This window comes from Podarcis bocagei (genome assembly GCF_964188305.1).
Source record: "Podarcis bocagei genome assembly, chromosome: 7".
Lineage (NCBI taxonomy): Eukaryota > Metazoa > Chordata > Lepidosauria > Squamata > Lacertidae > Podarcis > Podarcis bocagei.
The window spans coordinates 55,271,386-55,290,159 of NC_138132.1; the positions used below are offsets into that span (position 1 = coordinate 55,271,386).

Sequence of the window (18,774 nt, forward strand, 5' to 3'; positions counted from 1 at the left end):
GAGCCTGATAGAAAACCCACATTTTCCGTGAAAGGCGGCGTGGGGGGACGCGGGACGCAGGGAAGTCAGAAGAAAGGAAAACGAACAAAGCGGGCCTTCCTCCAAAGAAAAGAAGAAAGGCCGAACTCCCGCGCGAACTTTCCCGGGAGTAAGTGGCCACTGCTTTCAGCGAAACTTACTTCCGAGTAAACACACACACGCTAGTTGGCTCTCGGCAGGGTAATGCGCACTAGACAAGTGGCTTTCTGCCTGCAGAGGGCGCTCGAGTTCCAGATTTCACTCGCGCTCCGAAGCCGAGACGGCGGGTTCCCGTCCCCCTCTCACTTTCTGATTTCTTTCCCCCCTCTTTTTTTAATAAATAGAAACGGCCGGATAATGCATATAAAATAATCACGGGAGATAGCGATCCTGCTCCTTCCCTCCGCGCCCAATCCCTCCCGTGCGCTGCCAGCTCAGCCGGCAGTAGTTTTTCCTTCTTAATCCACATCTCCTTGGAAAGAATAAAGGGGGGGGGGGGAGAGAGAGAGAGACCCTCTCCTCTTTCCTCCTTTTACTCGGGCCTTTCCTCTCTCCGCCCACCTCCTTCCGACCTTGTGTCTCTTTAGCCGTGGAAAGAGGACAAGGAGAAATACGACGGGGCTGACTTTCCCAAATTGCCTTGCCCCTGCCTTGATCCAGCCAACAGCTGTCTCAAATATACAGTCCGATCCTTACGCGAACGTGGAAGGAGAAGCGACCGGGGTGTGGGTGGGTGTGGAAATCACACACACAAACCAACCCCCGTAGCGCTTAGCAATTCAAACATACGCGAGAGCGCTTTGAACGACCCCCTGAAATCGCCCAGGATTTCCAGCCGCAAAGCGAAAGGACGATTCGATCTCCTAAGGAGGTTTTTTGCAACTTTGAAAAATATGGGCCATTTAAACCAGCGGACTTGGCTTTCAGGCGGGAACCTCTTAACACACACACACAAAACAAAAACAGGGTAGTGCGAGGCGTTTTGATCAGATCTGCAGCGATGGCCCCACCAATCATTCCTAATACATAAACACGCGGGTCCCCCCCCCACCTCAAAAATCTATTTAAAAATTAATACAGCAAAGTAACCAGAAAGTCCCAAATACTGTATAGATTTCTGCCCCCGCTCTCTATAATTCAAATGAATACGCACACACCTCTCTTTCCTGTACACAAACACACACTGTTGACATTTTCTTCTAGCTAGCTCACACAGCTGCGTTTTGTACTCAGGATTGCTACTGATTTTCGTTCTCGCAGTTATAGAAAATCAGGATTTGGAAGCCTCTAAAGACGGCTACCCTTCTGGAAATCTAAGCACAGTGGGGAATCTTCCAAAACTAGTTTAAAAGTTTCCCAAAGTGACAAAAGGAAATAATGATGATGATGATGATGATAATAATAATAATAATAATAATAATAATAATAATAATAATAATAATAATAATTCACGTAGGTATCAGAAAATTGTAGTCAAAGTGGCAACAGTTTATTAGCCAAAAATATATACTTTCTTGTACAATTTGGTTCACACATATGTACATTTTTTTTTCTTTTTACTATATATACAAAAAAGAAAATGAAGACGCCTATTTCGCACTGGACTTCCAAAAAACCTCACGAATTCAGCTAATCCAGATGATAGCACAGAAGCAGGGGGGTTTTTTTCTTGGTTTTTGTAATTTTTTTCATTTGATACATGGACATGCGTACAAGTTGTAACTATACAGAGAATTTTATTTTACAATCATTAGAACAATAATTATAAAAAAATTAACTATGATGATGACAACGCAGATAGAACCATAGCTGCATCAAGTTGGTTCTGAGGCCTGGAAGAAAAGGAACACAGAAAAAAAAGAAGATATATAGATATATATCTTGAATACTGATTTCTCTGATCATCTAATAGGCAGCCAGAACTGGAGACTGCAGCGGAGCTTATACTTTCTTTAACGTGGAACAAAAAGTCTTTGAAAACATTCAAAAACCATGAGCAAAAACTACTCCAATTTTATGCGGAGTGGGGGGTGCCCTTTAAAGGCTAACAGATTGACTGCAACATAAGCTTTTGCGGAGTTCTGAAATGCACTAACCCGCCTGCTCCTTTGCCTTTAGTCCATAAAAACTGATGCCACAATCCATATGTTAGTCTTTAAGGTGTCGGGAGAATCTTTTCTTAGTTTTGCTGCAGCAGATTCATGTGGCTAACCCTCTGCAGTTTTATAGCCACTCTAATATGTTAGGGACACAATCCTTTTACTTATTTTTTTTTTATTTAGGCCAAAGCGCTGTGCATTTTTAAGCACTATCAAGCAACCTTGCAGTGAACACTATTTCACTGCTAAATGCAAGTTATGAAATATATGTACATTTATGCACAAGCATATGTACTCACACACAATCATGGCGCATTCTTTCTAGTCAACGTCCAGACACAGTTGACATGCATATTATAGCCAAAGAAATATATGTGTGTATGCATATGCACCAACCACACAATTAAATCTATTCATTTCATTAGGGTGCATCTGTGTGCGTTTGTGAATGCACACTTGTACATAGCCAGGATTATACATATAGGTGTGCATGTTCAAATAAATATATGCAGATATATCACACACCTAAACTCCACAGGTATGCAAGAGAGCATAGTTTACATTGGCTTGTCCACCTTATTTCATAGACTAAACCAATATTTCAATTTGGCCAATTTTGTACTGGAGGTTTAAAAAGGAGGTGATCAGACTGGGAATTTTCTGCTTCCCTATATTGATTTTAACAAGACTCTAAAGAGTTGCAGAGGGGGCCTTTGTATCTCACAAGCACTAGTTTACAAATTCTAGAAAACTGACTCTGCAATCTTTCCTTAGTGCTCTTATCTAACATCACAAAAGTGCACTAAAGCTGGCTTGGAAAATGAATCTCAGAGGGACTGGAACCAAACTGGCCATTTATAATTCTTCCCCAGTCCTAAATATACATGGTGGGGCCCAAATCCCTCACATGTTTACTTGGAAGGAAGTCCAAGTCCTGGTTTCAGTGGCATTTACTCCCAAGTAAGTCTGCAAGAGATTGCATCTTGCAGGGCAGCAAGTCCCATTGATGTCAATGGGAATTGGTCTACAAGCAAATTCCTCTCCCTTTTTAATGTACCCTCTAGGACATAGATAATCTCTTACCGCCTCTGAACTGGTTGAAAAGCTGTCTTTATTAACTTTTTCTCTACTTCCAAGGCACTAGATCGATCTAAAACAAACAAAAGCAAACAAAGAAAAAAAAGGTTCCTTTTTTTTAAAAAAAAACACCTTGGATTTGCTTCTCTAAGGTTCCTGAATTCATGTCACTCTTAGCAACTTAGCTCAGTACATTCATTTTTAAAAAATGAAAAAATGAAAACCTATTAAAGAGAACCCAGATCCTAACCATGTCCAGTATTAAAATAAAAATGCTTCATTTCAGTGGGATTTTGCTTGATCGCTTCAGAGTGTGTGCTTAAGGTCACAGAACACCTGGATTGCCAAACCCATTTTACATGGAAGTAAAAAAACAGACCAAAGACCCACACCTTTGATTTCAGTTTGGGGATTTCTTTCCTAGCAAATATAAGAGAGGGTTTTTTTGTGGGGGGGGGGTGTTAAATGTGCTTTTTAAAATAGGCAGATGATACCATCAATACAGAGAGCACCAATTCTGACCACAGCAACTAGGGTATTCCTAACTGGGAGAATGCAATTTTTTTAAAAAAAAAGCTCCCCCAGTTTTGAAGGCAATATTGGTGGAAGTTGTTGTTTTAAAAAGAAAAGGCCCCAGGTAAAGGCCTTCTGATTTATTTATTACTATGTGATTCTAAATTGGGAGCCTGGCACTGAAGTCCATAGTATAGGAGACAGAAACTGATCCAGCCATGATCTTGCATGTTCGTGGGCTGTGGAGAGATCCAGCCAATGTTTCTGTCCAAAATATAAACTGAATCTTTAGGCCAACTAAGAAAGCCTGGACCTCTTTTGGGAAAAGAGATATAGAGAGTCCAGAAAAGGGAGCAGTGAGGGTCTGACTGTCTTTCCCCGTCATAATGAATTGCTTCTTTGGGCTTCAAACCCTCGAGGAATACCTCCCGCTTTCGTCGTTTTTTATTCCACCTACTCTATTCTGGAGCTTCCTTCTAAGTCCCCCTTCCTTCTACCATTTGCGTTCTTATAAGTTATTTTAGTGGTAGCCAACTTAATTTTAATCAGAGTAGACCCACTGAAATGAATGGACTCAAATTTCTTCAGGTTCATTTCAGTGTTGTCTAAGGAAACTTAATTGAATGCCACATAAGTCTCAGGGAATAAACGCGCAGCCTCGCATACAAACCCACCCTAGTTCAAAATTCTCTCCCCCACGTAAGTCCCATGGATCTTAGGGTTGCAGCCAAGTTGTTTCCCCCCTCCTCCCCCCACCTTGCCTTTCCCCCCTCTCAGGTATACGCCTCCCTCCCATCGAATGGGTTACCTGTTCCGGAGGACTCCGCGCTCTGCGCTTGGTCTGCGGGTCTGGAGAAAGCCGCGATAGCTGCCGCGCTGGGGGCCGCGCTGGGGTTCGCCCCCCCGAGTCCCAGCAGGTGGGGAGTGTTCAGTAAAGTGAGCGGGTGGGGATGGTGGTGGTGGTGATGATGGGGGTGGGCCGAGAAGGCCTGGCTGGACCAGTTAGCGAATTTGCCCAGAGGGCAAGAGGCGACCAGTCTGTGCGCGGGGCCCGAGGCCGTTGGAGGAGGCTGCGGCGGTGCGGGGGCTCCCACCAGCTGGAGGCTCTGGGGGGTGGCCGCTGCCGCAGGGGGGGAACCTCCGCTGGGGGGAGATTTCCGCGACGGGTTATCCGGGCTGGTAGCCGTCTCTGCTAAGGACCAGATCTTGGGCTTGGGAGGCTGCGCTTGCGGTGCCAAAGCGGGGCTTGGAGCCGTTGGGGGGGACGCTGGGGAGGAAGGATGGCGCTGTTGCTGCAGCCGCTGCTGCTGGAGAGCCGCTGGCGAAGGCAGCTCGCCCGACGAGGCGCGCTGACGGGCCTCCATAGCCTTCAAGAAGCGCTCCTGAGCTCCCGGCAGGTCCTCGAAGCCGTCTGAGCCCTCCGAGTCGGTGGTTTTGGCGTCGGAATGGAGGAGCACCGAATCATCCGGCGGTTCCTCGTCCTCTTCCTCCTCCTCCTCGTCCTCCTCCTCGTCGTCCTCCCCTTCCAGGAGAAGCTGCCCCGCTTTGGCCCCTGGCGCCCCGCTCTCCATATTCTCGGTGTCGATGTTCTCCAGGTCGATCTCCTCGTCGTCGGGGTCCCGCTTGTCGCCTTCGCCGTCCTCTTCGTCGTGCTCGCTGCCGTAAGAGTTGCCCTCCTCGTCGGTTCGGCTCCGCGGAGCCCAGGTCATTTTATTCTCCTTTTTGAGGCGCCGCCGGGCGTTGGCGAACCAGGTGGAGACTTGCGTGAGGGTCATCTTGGTGATGATGGCCAGCATGATCTTCTCGCCTTTGGTGGGGTAAGGGTTTTTCCGGTGCTCGTTCAGCCAGGCCTTGAGGGTGCTGGTGCTCTCGCGGGTGGCGTTCTTGGGCCTCGACGGGTCGCCAAACTGGTACTGCCCATAGGGGTAGAAAGCCGGGTGGTGGTGAGGAAAAGCCGGGTGCTGGACGCCGGGGCCCTCCTTCAGCTCATACTGGGCTCCCTGGAGAAGGACAGAAAAAATGGGGAGGGGGGCGTTACACAGAGCAACTAACGGTTAGCCATGGAAATGGACTTTTTCAAGGAGGAGAGAGCCCCCACACCGGTTCAGTAGCCCTCTTGACTCCCAAAGGGGTGGAAGATAAGTCGAGCAAAATATTCGACGGGATCAAATGAATCAAGGGCTGCGCGGCTGTCATTCTGCCGGGTGACGAAGAGCGCTGTGAGACTCGGAAGCTTGCCCTTTTAAGTTCGATATATATATATGGAGAAGTGCGATTCCGCCTGCAGTTTCATAATAATTTCTCATTTCAAAAGTTATAAAGGGGATTGATGTGTATGCGGGGGGCGGTTGGGAGGCTGCCTGTTATTTCCTAAATCCACAGAGTTCTAGAGGTGTCCCAGCCAAGTTTCTCGCTCAGTCCTTTTTGAAAAGTATTTTCAATAGCGAGTTGAACGCGCACACACGCGCGCACCTCGCTCACGTTTTTAAAACTTCTTGGGTCATTCGCATGCAGCCCTGGCCTCCAGAACTCGGGAAACACAATCTCGAAAAGTAGCTGGACGTTATGACATATATGACAGAAGTAAAATAGGTTTACGTATATATTCACACACACGCACAACCCCCAAATGAGACGTGGTGTGGGGAGACAAGAGGGATGCACAGCATATGCCGTGCATTTAATGGGAGATCCTATTAAATCTCCCATGGTTTCCTTGAGAGAAAACATAACAGATCCGGGGCTGTTGTTGTTTTTAATTCACCGCTTGCAACTTTGCAGAAGTTGGATTTTGTTTTTGCTTTAAAGAAACGCTCATGCTTAACTTGACAAAATCTCTGCTCGAAGTTTCTGCGTGTCTCTCCTCTCCCCCGCCCCGCAACTTGCACAACGGAGGTGTTGCTGCTAAACCCCCTTTAAATAAAAAAACAAAACACCCTTTTGCCTGACGATTCCTCCGCGCGCTAGATGGAACTGTCAATCAACCGCTCACGGAAAGGAGGAGAGAGAGAGAAAGAGAGAGACAGAATACCAGCGCCCATTTGTTTTGATGGGTGGGGGAATTGTATTGGGGGAATTGTTAGATTTCCCTTTTTCAACTTTCCTTGGGGAAACACGGGCCTAGGAATGGCGCTCTGAAACTATATTCAAACTCTCGAAGATATATGGACAACAAAAGGACTCAGTAACTCCTTCCTACAACTCTCTGTTGAAATCAGGCTCCCTTGTATTATGAAAAACCCAAACACTTTATTTTCTGCTAGGTTTGGATCCCCACAGCAGATCATTTTGCTTCCAAGGCTTATTGCTGTATTAGTAACATGATTACTGATTTTCAAAGCGGGATTCCGACTCCCCCCCCCCCGCCCCCGTCTCATCCAGTGCGTGTTATTCACAAGGAAAAGGCACAATATGGGACTGTTCTTACGTTGAGAAAAGACGATCAAAGGAACTCACGGAGGTGATTCTCTCTCTCTCCCCCTCCCCCCCCCCCGCTGCCCTTGGTTCAGTTCAGTTCTCCACACACCCGGAATTATTTGAAAGCTGCATTGAAATTAATACGGCCCATTACTTCCGACTAAGCAGTGGTTTAAGGGTGCCTCTTTTTAAAAATATAAATAAATAAATAAAAATTTAAAAAGTCACGGGGGGGGGGCGAACTGTGTCCCAAACTCTGCGAGGTTTTTTTTTTTTAAATAAAAAAATAAAGCAGAGGCAGGAGTTTTTTGCATGCTCTTCTCAATCTGCCGAAGAGAGATTTTTAACCCCTCGCCTGCTCGGCCCCCTAGCGCACCCCCGGGCCCAGATCGAGGGGGGGGGGACCAGGAGACCGAGCTGGTCACTTGCAAACCACCGCCAGCCAATTGCACCTTTTCCTGCGTCTTCGCTTTACGCCCGCAACTGTGCAAAGTCACATCGCAGGCGGAGTTGGAAGAGAAAGAAAAGCTGAAGATTCTAAAAAGAGAAAGAAAGGGGGAGAAAGGAGGACTGCGGGTTTTTAAAGGGGGAAATCTGGAGTTGGGGTGTGGGTGGGTGTCAGAGAGCGAGAAAGAGAAAGAGAGAGAGAAAGAAGAGCGGAATCTGTGGACTCGTCTCCTTACCAGCTGCGGGAAGATGGGTAGCTCGGCGGTGTAGGGGAGGAAGGCTCCGTATCCCTGAGCAGCCGCGGCTGCCGCGTACGGCGCTCCGTACATGGAGGAGAGCACGTTGGAGAGCGTCCCCGTCGGGCTGAGGTCTGCCCCGCTTCGGGAGCTGCTGTTCCCTTGGCGATCCGACGGGTAGAGCGGCCGGATATACTGGTATCCCAACTGGGAAAATGCCATGGCGGGGTGGTGTGTGGTTGGGGTGGGGGAGTGGAGAGGCGAAGAGGGGGGGAAGAGGGGAAGGAAGGGGGGAAGGAAAGAGGGGAGGGGAAAGAGGGAGGGGGAGGAAAGGAAAGAGAAGCGAAAGGAGAGAGCGCGAGGAAGGAAGGAAAGAGAGAGAGAGGCGCAAGAAGCGAAGAAAAGGAGCCCGGTCGTTCGCCCTTTGCTCGCCTCGCCTGCACTTTTTTAGTGCGTCTCAGAAAGTCTGCCAGGCATTGGCGGTGCCGGGTGGGTTAGCGGGGTGGGGAGACCAGGCGAGGCCGGGGGGGGGGCTGCCGCTGTTGCTGCTGCCGCCGCCGCCGCCTCCTCCTCTTCCTCTTCTTCGTCTTCTTCTTCCTCCTCCTCCAGCCGCTGCTGCGTAACGATCCTCCGTCTCTTTCTCCCTTCACTTTTCCTATTGATCTGAGTGGACTCCAGGTCAGGTCCTAACAGATTGCTGGAGATTATTGGAACTCCCGCCTTTGATTGACAGCCGGAGTCTCTCTCTCGAAGCTCCTCCTCTTTCTTTTAAGTCAGTCTCTCTCTCTCTCGCTCGCTCTCGGTTTCTCACTCCGGCTCTTTTCTCACTCCCTCCCCCCGCCACTCACGCCTTCCATTTACTGACGTCGCCGTCTTTTATTTGAGTGCTTTTCAAATCTGGTGGAAGCCATCGGCAATCAGTCCGGGGTTTGTACAAAGATTTAACTCAGTCTAGGACAGTTGTTGCTTAAAACATAATAATAATAAATATTATTGCTATTATTACCATTATTACCATTATTAAAATAATCTCCCTTCAGCGCAAAATGTATCAACTAGAGTTAAGACAGGGATCCGTGCAGAATTGTGGCACGCGCGGACTCCATTATTGTTGTTGTTGTTTTTATTATTTTGCTGATTATCTGCACAAAATTAATCTCCCAAACTCCCTCGACTCCCCCCTCCCTCGCGCAAATTAACCTATTCATTCCTGGAGCTGTTGGACTGAACACTAATATAGATTTAAAAGTCTGCTTTCACTCTCTTTCTTTCGCGAACCGCCCCCTACCCACCGTGAATTTCTCTTTTCGCACCGAATTTTGAAGGAGTTTCTTTAACACAGTAGGTCAAAATACAGTAAAGGTGGAGAGAGAAATAGGAGGGGGGAAATAAAGTGAGACTGGGGAGTTAGCGAAGTTAATTTCCCTCCTAATAAGAAACTTCAAAGGCTTGTAGGTCAGAATTTTGACATCAAAGGCGAGAAAAGAAGGCAAATTAAAATTTTAACAAAGGAGACGTAGGGGCAGCCCCGTGGGCCGTTGGTAAATAAGCGGTGTGAAAAAATGGGGTGGGGGCCGGTGGTTGGGAGACACCACACATGCAGACAAGGAGACAATGACAGGCATCTGAATGGAACTCATTAAGGGCTTTTTGTCTTGGTGCTAAAACTCTAATTAGGAAATTTATGATCGTTTTGCTCGGTCCCTGGGTTCTTTAGCGGTGCGCGCAAAGGAAGGGCGAGGTACCACTTCTCTGAGTACCTGAACCAGGCAAAACTGTAAGAAAATCGCAGGAGGGAAAGAGGGTTTGTGGGCATGAGAGAGGGGAGGACTTTTAGGGAGAAAGACCCCCTTTTGATTCAATTATTGCTGGATGTTATAATCGGACGTTGTTCCGAAAATTGCCACCACCACGTCATCATTTTTCTTTTGCAAATGCACGAGCATTTAATTGACATGTGCAGGGCGAACTTGCACGTATTTACTCAGAAGTAAGCTCAGTGGGGCTTAGTCCCACATGTAAATATTGCAACCGCACTGACTTAATTTACCCTCACCCCCCAGCGATGGCAAAATTGCTTCTTCTCTTGAGAGACTTATTTTGCTGTTCATGAGACTCTACTAACCTTTTCATATTCTGACTCACTCTCACACACATTTTACCGTAGTGTAGATTTCTTATATGTTATTATGCGTTTGGCGTTTGGCAGCCTTTTCCAGCCTTCAGTTTACGGTCATGCCCTAATTTACGCATAGTTTAGTATACACGCACAGGCACGTCTGCATGGACATGGTCGCCTCGGTGCACGCGCGTACACATCAGCAAAGCGTCTTGCGACACTTTCAGGGCTAGCAACATTGGCGTCAGCCTTTAGTGGGCTACAGTCCATCAGATGCATCACAGGACCTATTTATAGATTTGGCCATCTGCTTAGGAGCCCCTACGCACCTTTACAGGGAAGTAAGTCCGGCAGATAAAGTTCTGCTCAGAACTCACCTGGGGACATGAGTTTTCACTTTGTGGAATATCCCCTCCACACACACACAAAAGAAAAAGTTTCTAAGCGTTTCAAAGTTACGGTTAACGTGGCATCGCAATTTCTCCTCCGTTTCCCGGATCCCGCTGGGTATATTACTTCTTCCACAATATATCTTGAGTGCTCTCAGATAATCGCCCATTGTCCCCTTCCTCCCCCCAGCTTCCAGTCCCGTCTGGGTTTAATTTTATAACTCTATTCCTCTTCTTTATTATTATTTATTATTATTATTTAAAATGAAGTGCATGTCGGATTAAACAGTTCGAGAAATCGACCTTGATAGCTTCCTCTCGTAAACCTCTCCCGTCTTGTAATAAACGCGGATTATATCCAATAGCAAGAGTCAGAATTAAAATTCTCGGAATCAATAGCGAGCAATCTCGAAGAAACATCTCTAATCGTATTACGCTCCTCTTGATAGCTTTCCCTATCTACTAATCTAATGCAGTCTTCTCTGTATCCCATCTCCAATATTTTTAAAACTTTTCCTCTTGGAGTTTTAGAAGTGCCGTGTGATGGGTGGATATCCCAATATTCAACTGAGTTTCGATATTGTTATCATTATCGTTATTAAATATGGGAGGGAGGGAGCGGGGGAGGAGAGAGAGAAAGAGACAGAGAAGCACCCTCACGAGAAAACGCCAGCTCCCCGTTTTACTTGCTGTTTTGTTCTATATTATTTTCAATAACTTAGTATCTTCCATAGGTTTAGGGTGGTGGTGATTTGGCAGAGCTAGGACGGGAAAAGTCGGTTAGAGACCAAGGGGAACCGGAAGGGAGAAATGGTCGAAAACCTCACTCCTCGGTGCAATTTACTCGCGAGTAGTCTTTGCCTCCTCTTCCAATATCGAGAAGGGACAGTCTCCCCAAGGAAGAAAAAGCAAAAGGTTTTGCCGATTCTGTTTCTTGGCATCAGACTGGGATTGGGACCTCAGCTCGTTCAAGCTGGAGTACCCTAAATAAATCTTAGAGGGTTAAACACACACACACGTGTGAAGCCTGGAGGTACTGTCGATACCATAGTCCAGGCGCACACGCGCCCTTCCTTCAAATCTCCAGATATTCTATGTTTCCCCTCTTACAGCCGTCATCTCACTGTCCTGCATTGCAGGACTGTCGTACGGATCGGCGGGGGCGCTTTGAACCCTGGAAAGGGCCTTGACCGGAGTTCAGCCGTCCTTAGCTTGACTACAGGCGCCTTTCAGTGGCGTGTAAAACCAATATACAACAGACGCGTGGGGGAAAGAGTTGGCCAGCTTGCATTGCAAGCGGGGTGCGGAGAGGTACTGGTGGGGCGCTTCGGAGCCCAACGGGCGCTGTACCCGAGAGATGCGCGTAATAGCCTCCCTGCTACGGCTTCCCTCGTCCTTCCTTTAGTGAAAAGCAGTCAGCTGGAGGAGGAAGACCGGCGGGCGGTGGTGTGATGATTAACCCCTTCCTTTCCGGTCAACCTTTCCTCTCAAAAAAAGCCTCCTTAATTGCTTAAAAATAATAAAAACTGCAACGCGAGAAGGTGTGTGTGTGAATATTTGCAAGCCTGCACGTGTACTTTATATATGTCAAAAGTGTGTGTGTGTCATCATGGGTGAGGTATATTAAAAGTAAATTGTGCACGAATTTTTAACAATGTGATTTTAGACACACGCACCCATTGTGATCCTCAACTTCTTCATTCATGGGAGCGATCCACAGCCCGCCTGTGTGCCTGTTTGCAACCCCAGCCTCTCTGTTTCATTGCCAACGCCGACAGGTAGCTAGCGGTTCTCCCAGGCTCTCAGACAATGAGTTTTTCCCTCCGCCCCTTCCTGGCGACGCCGGGGATTGAACCTGGCACCCTCTGCATGCCCAGCAGATGCTCTACCAATTGAGCCACGGTCCCTTCTTCTCCCGGATAAACTCCGGAGCAGCTAGGTTGAAACAAACCTCCTGGGCTCTGAAATCCCCACTACGTTTCCTACCCTGCTTGGTTTCCTCAAGAAAGGGTGGTAGTGATAATTTTTATAAACAGCATTATTCAATACAGGTCGAGCCTTTTAATAAGGAAAAGAGACACGTGTTGTGCAGGGCTTGGGACTTTGAGCGACTTTGAGCGACCTCCCTCCTCTCCCTTCCTCGGTTCACGGTCCCGGGGGAAGAGAGGGGCAGCTGGCCTGGTGGGACGCTTCTAGCAGAAGCAAAGGTGGAAGAAAAACGGTTGGGCGGCGAAACTACAGTTCCCGTCTGTCTCTCCCCATTCCCAGATCAAAAGGGGACACCAAGCACCCCTCTTTGATTGTGGCAAGTGTGGTGTGGGAGAGGAGGTGGTGGGAGCATTGTAGTGGTGAAAAATGAATGGGGGAGCGCAGGGAATGGACAAGCCAGTACCTAGAGGTTGTGTGAATCGGGGAGCAAAGGGAGGAAGGAAATCTCAGAAGGCCGGCAAGGGCGGCTGGTGGCGAGGCGAGAGTGGAGGGTGGGAAAATCCCAGCAGGGGAAAGATCCGCAATCCCAGTTGCACGTGGAGAAGATGCATGGAGGGGCAAGATGGAACGTGTGAACCAGACGCGGGGAGCCTTCGACTCTCCGGATGTTGCTGAACTACAACTCCCATCAACCTCAGAGAGACTGACCGATGGATATGGGTGGTGGTTGTAATTCCGCAACAACCAGAGGGCCAAAGGTAACGATCGCCTGGCGTGCAAGGTGGCAGATTCATGTCTGCGTGTTGACGGGATAAGCGTTTGTAGAAAACTTCCACAAGCTGCAAATTTTAGGGAAGCGAGCCACCGAGGCGGGGAGAAGAGGAGGCCGTCCCGGTTCTCGGCCACGGGCTCTGCCAAGAAAAGGAAAACCAGCCCGGGCAGAGCCACTAGCTCTCGCCGACACGTGTCTTCCGCCTGAGATCTGTCAAAAGCCAAGAGCTTTGCTTCTTGATCTGTTATCCCGGGACTAAATAAGAAGCCACTTTTATTCCTCCATCCCTCCCACTTTAAGGGCTTCATTTGTTTTTGACAACTGTAATCATATTATATACTGCTACTTCTACATACCCGGTCTGGGGCGGGGACGGGTCCCGCACCTTTCGCACCCCAGTTCTAGACATGAGGAGAGGTGCATGAATGAAGTGCATTCTGTGCATGCTCGAAAATACTCTCGTTTTGCTCCTCTTATTAAAGCACTTGCTCAAATATTAAGGCCTTCTCCTCCCTGGAAGGAGGAGGAGAGAGAGGGACAAAGAGAGAAAAGCCTTTCTCTTTACCGTCCTCCTCCCTCCTTGCGCGGCACAGTTTCTATAGGGGTTGTCGTCCTCTGTGGGTCTGTTTCCCGCAGGGCTCCTCTGCTTTTAATAGCTGGTGGGATTTCCACAGAGAACTCATTATTTCCCAATTGCTTAGTTAACATCTCTCTGCTGAGATGAAAGATATACCTGTTGGATTCCTGCCTGCATCTGCAACCGTTAAAAAGAGCCTTTGGATGGGTGGTGGTAGCAGTAGTGGGGAGTCCATTCGTTGTTGTTTTTTTAGATGCTTCCCCTAAGCGTCTCCCCCAAGCCCCACACATTTAGGCTGTCGAGTTTTTGCTTTGTTTTGCTTTTTGTAAGGATGAATGTGGGTATTTGGCAAATAGGGGAGGGAATTGGCATAATCCTAACATAATTATGTATTTGATCGCATTTTATATCGCACTTCTTCTCCAAGGAGCTCAGGGTGTCGTACATTGTTCTCTCCCGCCCCTCCGTATGATCCTAACAACAACCCTGTGAGGTCAGTTAGCCTGAGAGTTGACCCAAGGTCACCCACTGAACTTCATAGCCGAGGGGAGGATCTGAACTCTAGTCTCCCAGGTCCCAGCCCAGTGTTTCTCAAACTGGGGCTCCCCACTACAACTCTCATCATCCCTGAGCCCTGACCGTTGGCCAGCTGGCTGGGACTGATGGGAGTCATAGTCCAAAAAACAACAACAACAACATCATCGGGAGAACCCTAACTTTAGCAACCCTTGCCAGGGGTGCCAACCTGAATAAAATATTGGGAGGCCCAGGTAAATCCCGCCCCACATAATCGATCACATGACACGGTGTGCACACACCATTTAAATGGCAACACTCTTCACCTTTGGGGGGCCGCACCCCAAAGGTTTTATTGGGGAGACCCTAAGTGACCTCTGCCCCTAGGAGTTGGCTCCTATGTCCCTTGCTATACTTGAGGAAGGGAGCGGGGGAGAATCTCGCGGGGGGGGGTACTGAGCTATTCATTTTCACTTTAACCTCAAGCATAGGAGCCAACTCCAAGGATCCGTAGCGGCTTCGGCCCCCACAATAAAATATTTGAGGGGGCCTGGCCTCCACAAAAGTGATGGGCATTGCCATTCAAATGGTGTGTGTGCATTGCGTCATGTGATCGATTATGCGGGGCGGGGCGGGGCTTACGTGGTCCCCCACAATATTTTATTCAAGTTCGCACCCCAGACGTCAAGAGATCCGTTAGTATTAGATTAAGGTGCCCGTCTCTTCCAGCGTCCAGCTTCCAACAGCGTCCAGCCAGATGTCTCAAGGAAGCGATGGTCTCCAGCATCTGGTATTGAGAGGTATACTGCTCTTGCATATGGAGGCTCTTCCACAAAGCATCCGTGGCAGGCGGGTTGAGTCTATTTCACAGGGAGAAGAAGATGGATTCGTTCCCCCTTTACAAAATCCAGCCATTCTGTCTTCTCTATCAAAACGTCATTTAAACACAGCCTCCACACTTGGATTTTTGTTCACTGGGGCACACCTCTTAACAATTGTAGCTAAGAATTGTGACTGAACTTTGCTTGGATCCTGCTCAGATCGCTAATTTACAACCATGCCCTATGCACGTTTCCTATGAAACAAATGCCTCTGCACTCAGTGCTGCTCCTCTCCAGCAAATGATCACCTAATGATAGCTTTTTAAGCTCCAGCCTAAGCAAGTTTACTTGGAAGTAAAAACCCGTTTCAGGCAACGGGGCTGGCGCGCCAAGCATGAAAGCTGAGCGGAGTTCCTGCATCACAAGATGTAGTAGACGTGGGATCTTCCTCCAAATGTTTCGGGCGGCAGGTCCCAGCAGCCAATGGTCATAAATGATGGGCTCCGTGGCCCAAAACATTTGGAGGACAAGGGTTCAAATCCCCACTCAGTGGGCGTGTCCTTGGCTCAAGTCGCTATCTCACAGCGGTAGCCTACTTCACAGGGTTGTTGTGAGAATAACATGGCAGAGAAGAACCGTGTAGGTCTCCTTGCGCTCCTGGGAGGAAAGGCGGACTATATATGTAAGTAAGGAAAAGTCCATGCTCTCCCTTAAAAAATAATGGAGGAAAAGAGGAATTTGCTTTGAACCAGATCGCGGGCCTCCTGTCGGCCTCCAGCAGCTTCCATCACCTCTGAGACCATTGGTCATGCTGGCTTGGAGCGGGCGATAAGAGATGGACTCTGACAACTTTGAGGGGAGGGAACACAGCTTCCTGATCCACCCTGTAAACGCCCCAAAGCGACGTGAAGCTAAAAGGTGTTAATTAAGCCACCCCAAGCAATAGGTAATTAAAAGAAAAGGAAGGTCGGGACGGGGGGGGGGTGTCATTTAACACCTTCCCAATTGCTAGCTTCTGCTCGAGCCCTCCTTCTCAAAACAAACAAACAACAGCAACAAAAACCGGGACCCGCCGACGTTCCCTAAGCTACCGAAGAGATAGCGCTCTTCGCATTCCTTTAACGCATATGGGATCAATCTTGCGCTCGCCTTCTTGATCAACGATTCGTTAATTGCGGTCACGTCTGATCCGGGACAGCCAGCACAAAGCGAGACGGTCCCCCTTTCCTGGCTAAGGGGGCGCTGCCGATCTCTTTCCACCGGAGATCAACATTCCCCAACAAATACGGTTTTGCTTCAATTGCGAGCGATTAGGACTGGGGCGTCGCTGAAAACGTTAGTGGTTGTTGTGTCTACTGCTTCTTTGCAGTTGATTTCTTTTTCTTCTCCTCTTCGTTTTTATAAAATCTGCAAGGGTCCCCTGGGAAAGAGCGGGGAGTTGGTAGTTACTAACAATAATAAAGGGCCTTCCTATAAACTCCAGTTTACTTAAGAGTCTTGACAATAAATTGAGGTGGAGGGAGAGATCTGCTCTTCCACTGTTTTTATAAACAGTTCCGAGGTCCCAAATGGGTCCATATAGAAACCACATTAAAGGTATTTGAAGCTACCACCTTGCTGAATTGAAGCACGTCCAGAACTAGTCAGTGCTTGGATGGGAGACCACCTGATATACACCACCTTGATGGAAGATTTGCGGTAGATTTGAGTTTGATAACCTTTTGTAAACTGCTTTTGCAAACCTCTAGGAGCTATAAAGTGGAATACAAGTATTCAAAACCATATGAACGAATGAATTGCCCTATGAACTTGATGAGTAGGATCAGCGCTCAGATTGTAAGAGGGCAGAGGGGGCCTGCCCTGCTGAACTGTCTTTAGAAGGGGTGTGTGTGTGTGTGTGTGTGTGTGTGTGTGTATGTGTGTGTGTGCTTCTTTGTAGTGGCACCCAGATAGTGGAATGCCCTCAAACTGATATTTACTTGAAGCCAACCTTGTTTTCATTTCAGCACCAGTTTAAAACCTAGTGATTTACTCTAGTGCTTAGTAATTGTTCCTCTCATTGTTAAATTTATAATTACCGTCACTTGTGTTTTAAGATTCTTTATTATTGTTACTCACTCCGCCCTCCCAACACATACACATACTTCAAAGATATACAAAAATACATACCCACTACAAAGTATCTTCACTCCGAGATAAAACAGCTACTTAGTCTTCTTAGAAGGAAGTAAAGGACAAAGAAGAAAGGAGAAACCTAAAGAAAGTGAAAGGGGGGGGGGGAGGAAAATAAAGAAAATCCACTCCTAATGTGTGTTTTTTTATTTGTTGCTTTGATTGGTGTACCCTGCCTTGATATCCTTCACTAGAGAATCTCTCTCCCCCCCCCTCACTCTGCATCTAAATTTATCAAATATCAAAACAATATAATTTGGAGCGGTGATAGGGAGGGATTTGAACTCCGGTCTCTCTTGTTTATATTCATCATAGCAGAGGAGTTCTCAGACTTAAATTCTGGGACTTCAGAGGGTCTTGTTGCCACATCTTTCACTATAGTCAAAACAAGGAAGCATCCGGAAGAATGTTCAGTTCAGTTCTGCCCCCCTTTCTACCATGGAAACCACATTTTCTCAAGGGGTTCTAACATGGGGCCCACAGAGACTTTCCCTGGTGCCTGTGGAATGCCTTCTCCCTGCTGAAATGAGACTTGAAAAAAGCATCCTATTGTTGCCAATAGCTTTGATAGCAGTGTGTGCTTAGTTGTGGTGTGTGTGCACAACAGCCTTTCCCATTTGTAAATGTGCCCACATGCTCCCCAAAATGCTGGTGACTTCTGCTTTCTCTGCACAAACTCTGGCCCAGTTATCACTAAGAGGCCTCACTGCATATTGAATGCTCATATGACAATATAGTCTTCTGTACAACAATATTTCCATCGAAACAATTGTTTTAGTCATATATGCAGATGTAGTTATTGCTCAGTTGGTGAAAGCTCCTTTGATCAATGGATTAAGTTTTCTTTAAATGTGTGACACACCTGATAGGAATGTTTACTTGTGTGTGTAGTATTACGTCATATGAGCTGTAGTCTGAAGTGGAACGCCTCAGAACGAGCAGATCACCACAATGAGAACTAGGCTTGTACCTCCTTGGTGGTGAGGAAAAGGCCCTTTGTGCATTCTCAGAAGCCCTGCCATGCCTGTTACCCCATTGCATATTCCAAAGCAAAACCCTCACATTATAAACAATTAGATCTGAGGTGAGCTAACTCCTGCTCCCTTCTTCCTTTGTGGAAGAAGACATACTGTTATATTTTCACGAGCGCGCCTTAGATCTTGCAAAACATAAGGACAGCAGAGACTGGATCCAGATGGTGTGATAGCCTTCTGGAAAGAGAGAGCAAGCGCTCTCTGTCATTAAATGTGAAGGCAAAAGGATTTTCTTTTGGAGGTGGGGAGTTCAATTGAAGGTTATAAAGCCTCCATTTTAATAGGATCGAAGTGAAATTAGTTAATCTGGAAACACTCGCCAACAGCGGCTCCAGGAGTCTTAAGTGCTTTCTAAGCCATTTAGGGGGGGCGGGGGCGGAGAGAGAGAAGAAGGGAAGGCAAAGTACCTGCACAGAGAAAAAGCAAGTTACAAGAAAAATGTACAGATGCCAAAGCATCTTTAAGTTCTGTGTGTTTTATTTTCCCCTATTGCAAGTAATATTGCTGCTTGTTCTTAACACTCCCATATCCCACAATATTGCCATAATGCTTCTTAATATAAGGACCAGTGCTTCTTAAAATCTAATAAACATAAGCAGCCTCTAGACTCATCTCACAATGAACAACTTACTGGGCAA

General features: G+C 47.4%; 1 protein-coding gene across 2 annotated transcripts; it reads right to left on the minus strand.

Annotated features, from left to right (window-relative positions):
* Positions 1-1,485: 1,485 nt before the first annotated feature.
* On the minus strand, positions 1,486-8,570 carry IRX3 (iroquois homeobox 3). 2 transcript variants are annotated; one of them, XM_081202610.1, is made up of 4 exons: positions 7,808-8,570; positions 4,516-5,707; positions 3,201-3,267; positions 1,486-1,850 (listed from the first exon to the last, which is right to left on the minus strand). In XM_081202610.1, the coding sequence occupies exons 1-4, from the start codon at positions 8,027-8,029 to the stop codon at positions 1,796-1,798; spliced, it is 1,536 nt and encodes a 511-aa protein (XP_081058736.1). In that variant the 5' UTR covers positions 8,030-8,570; the 3' UTR covers positions 1,486-1,795. The 2 variants fall into 2 exon arrangements, with proteins under 2 accessions (XP_081058736.1, XP_081058737.1); XM_081202611.1 differs by lacking the exon at positions 3,201-3,267.
* Positions 8,571-18,774: the final 10,204 nt, after the last annotated feature.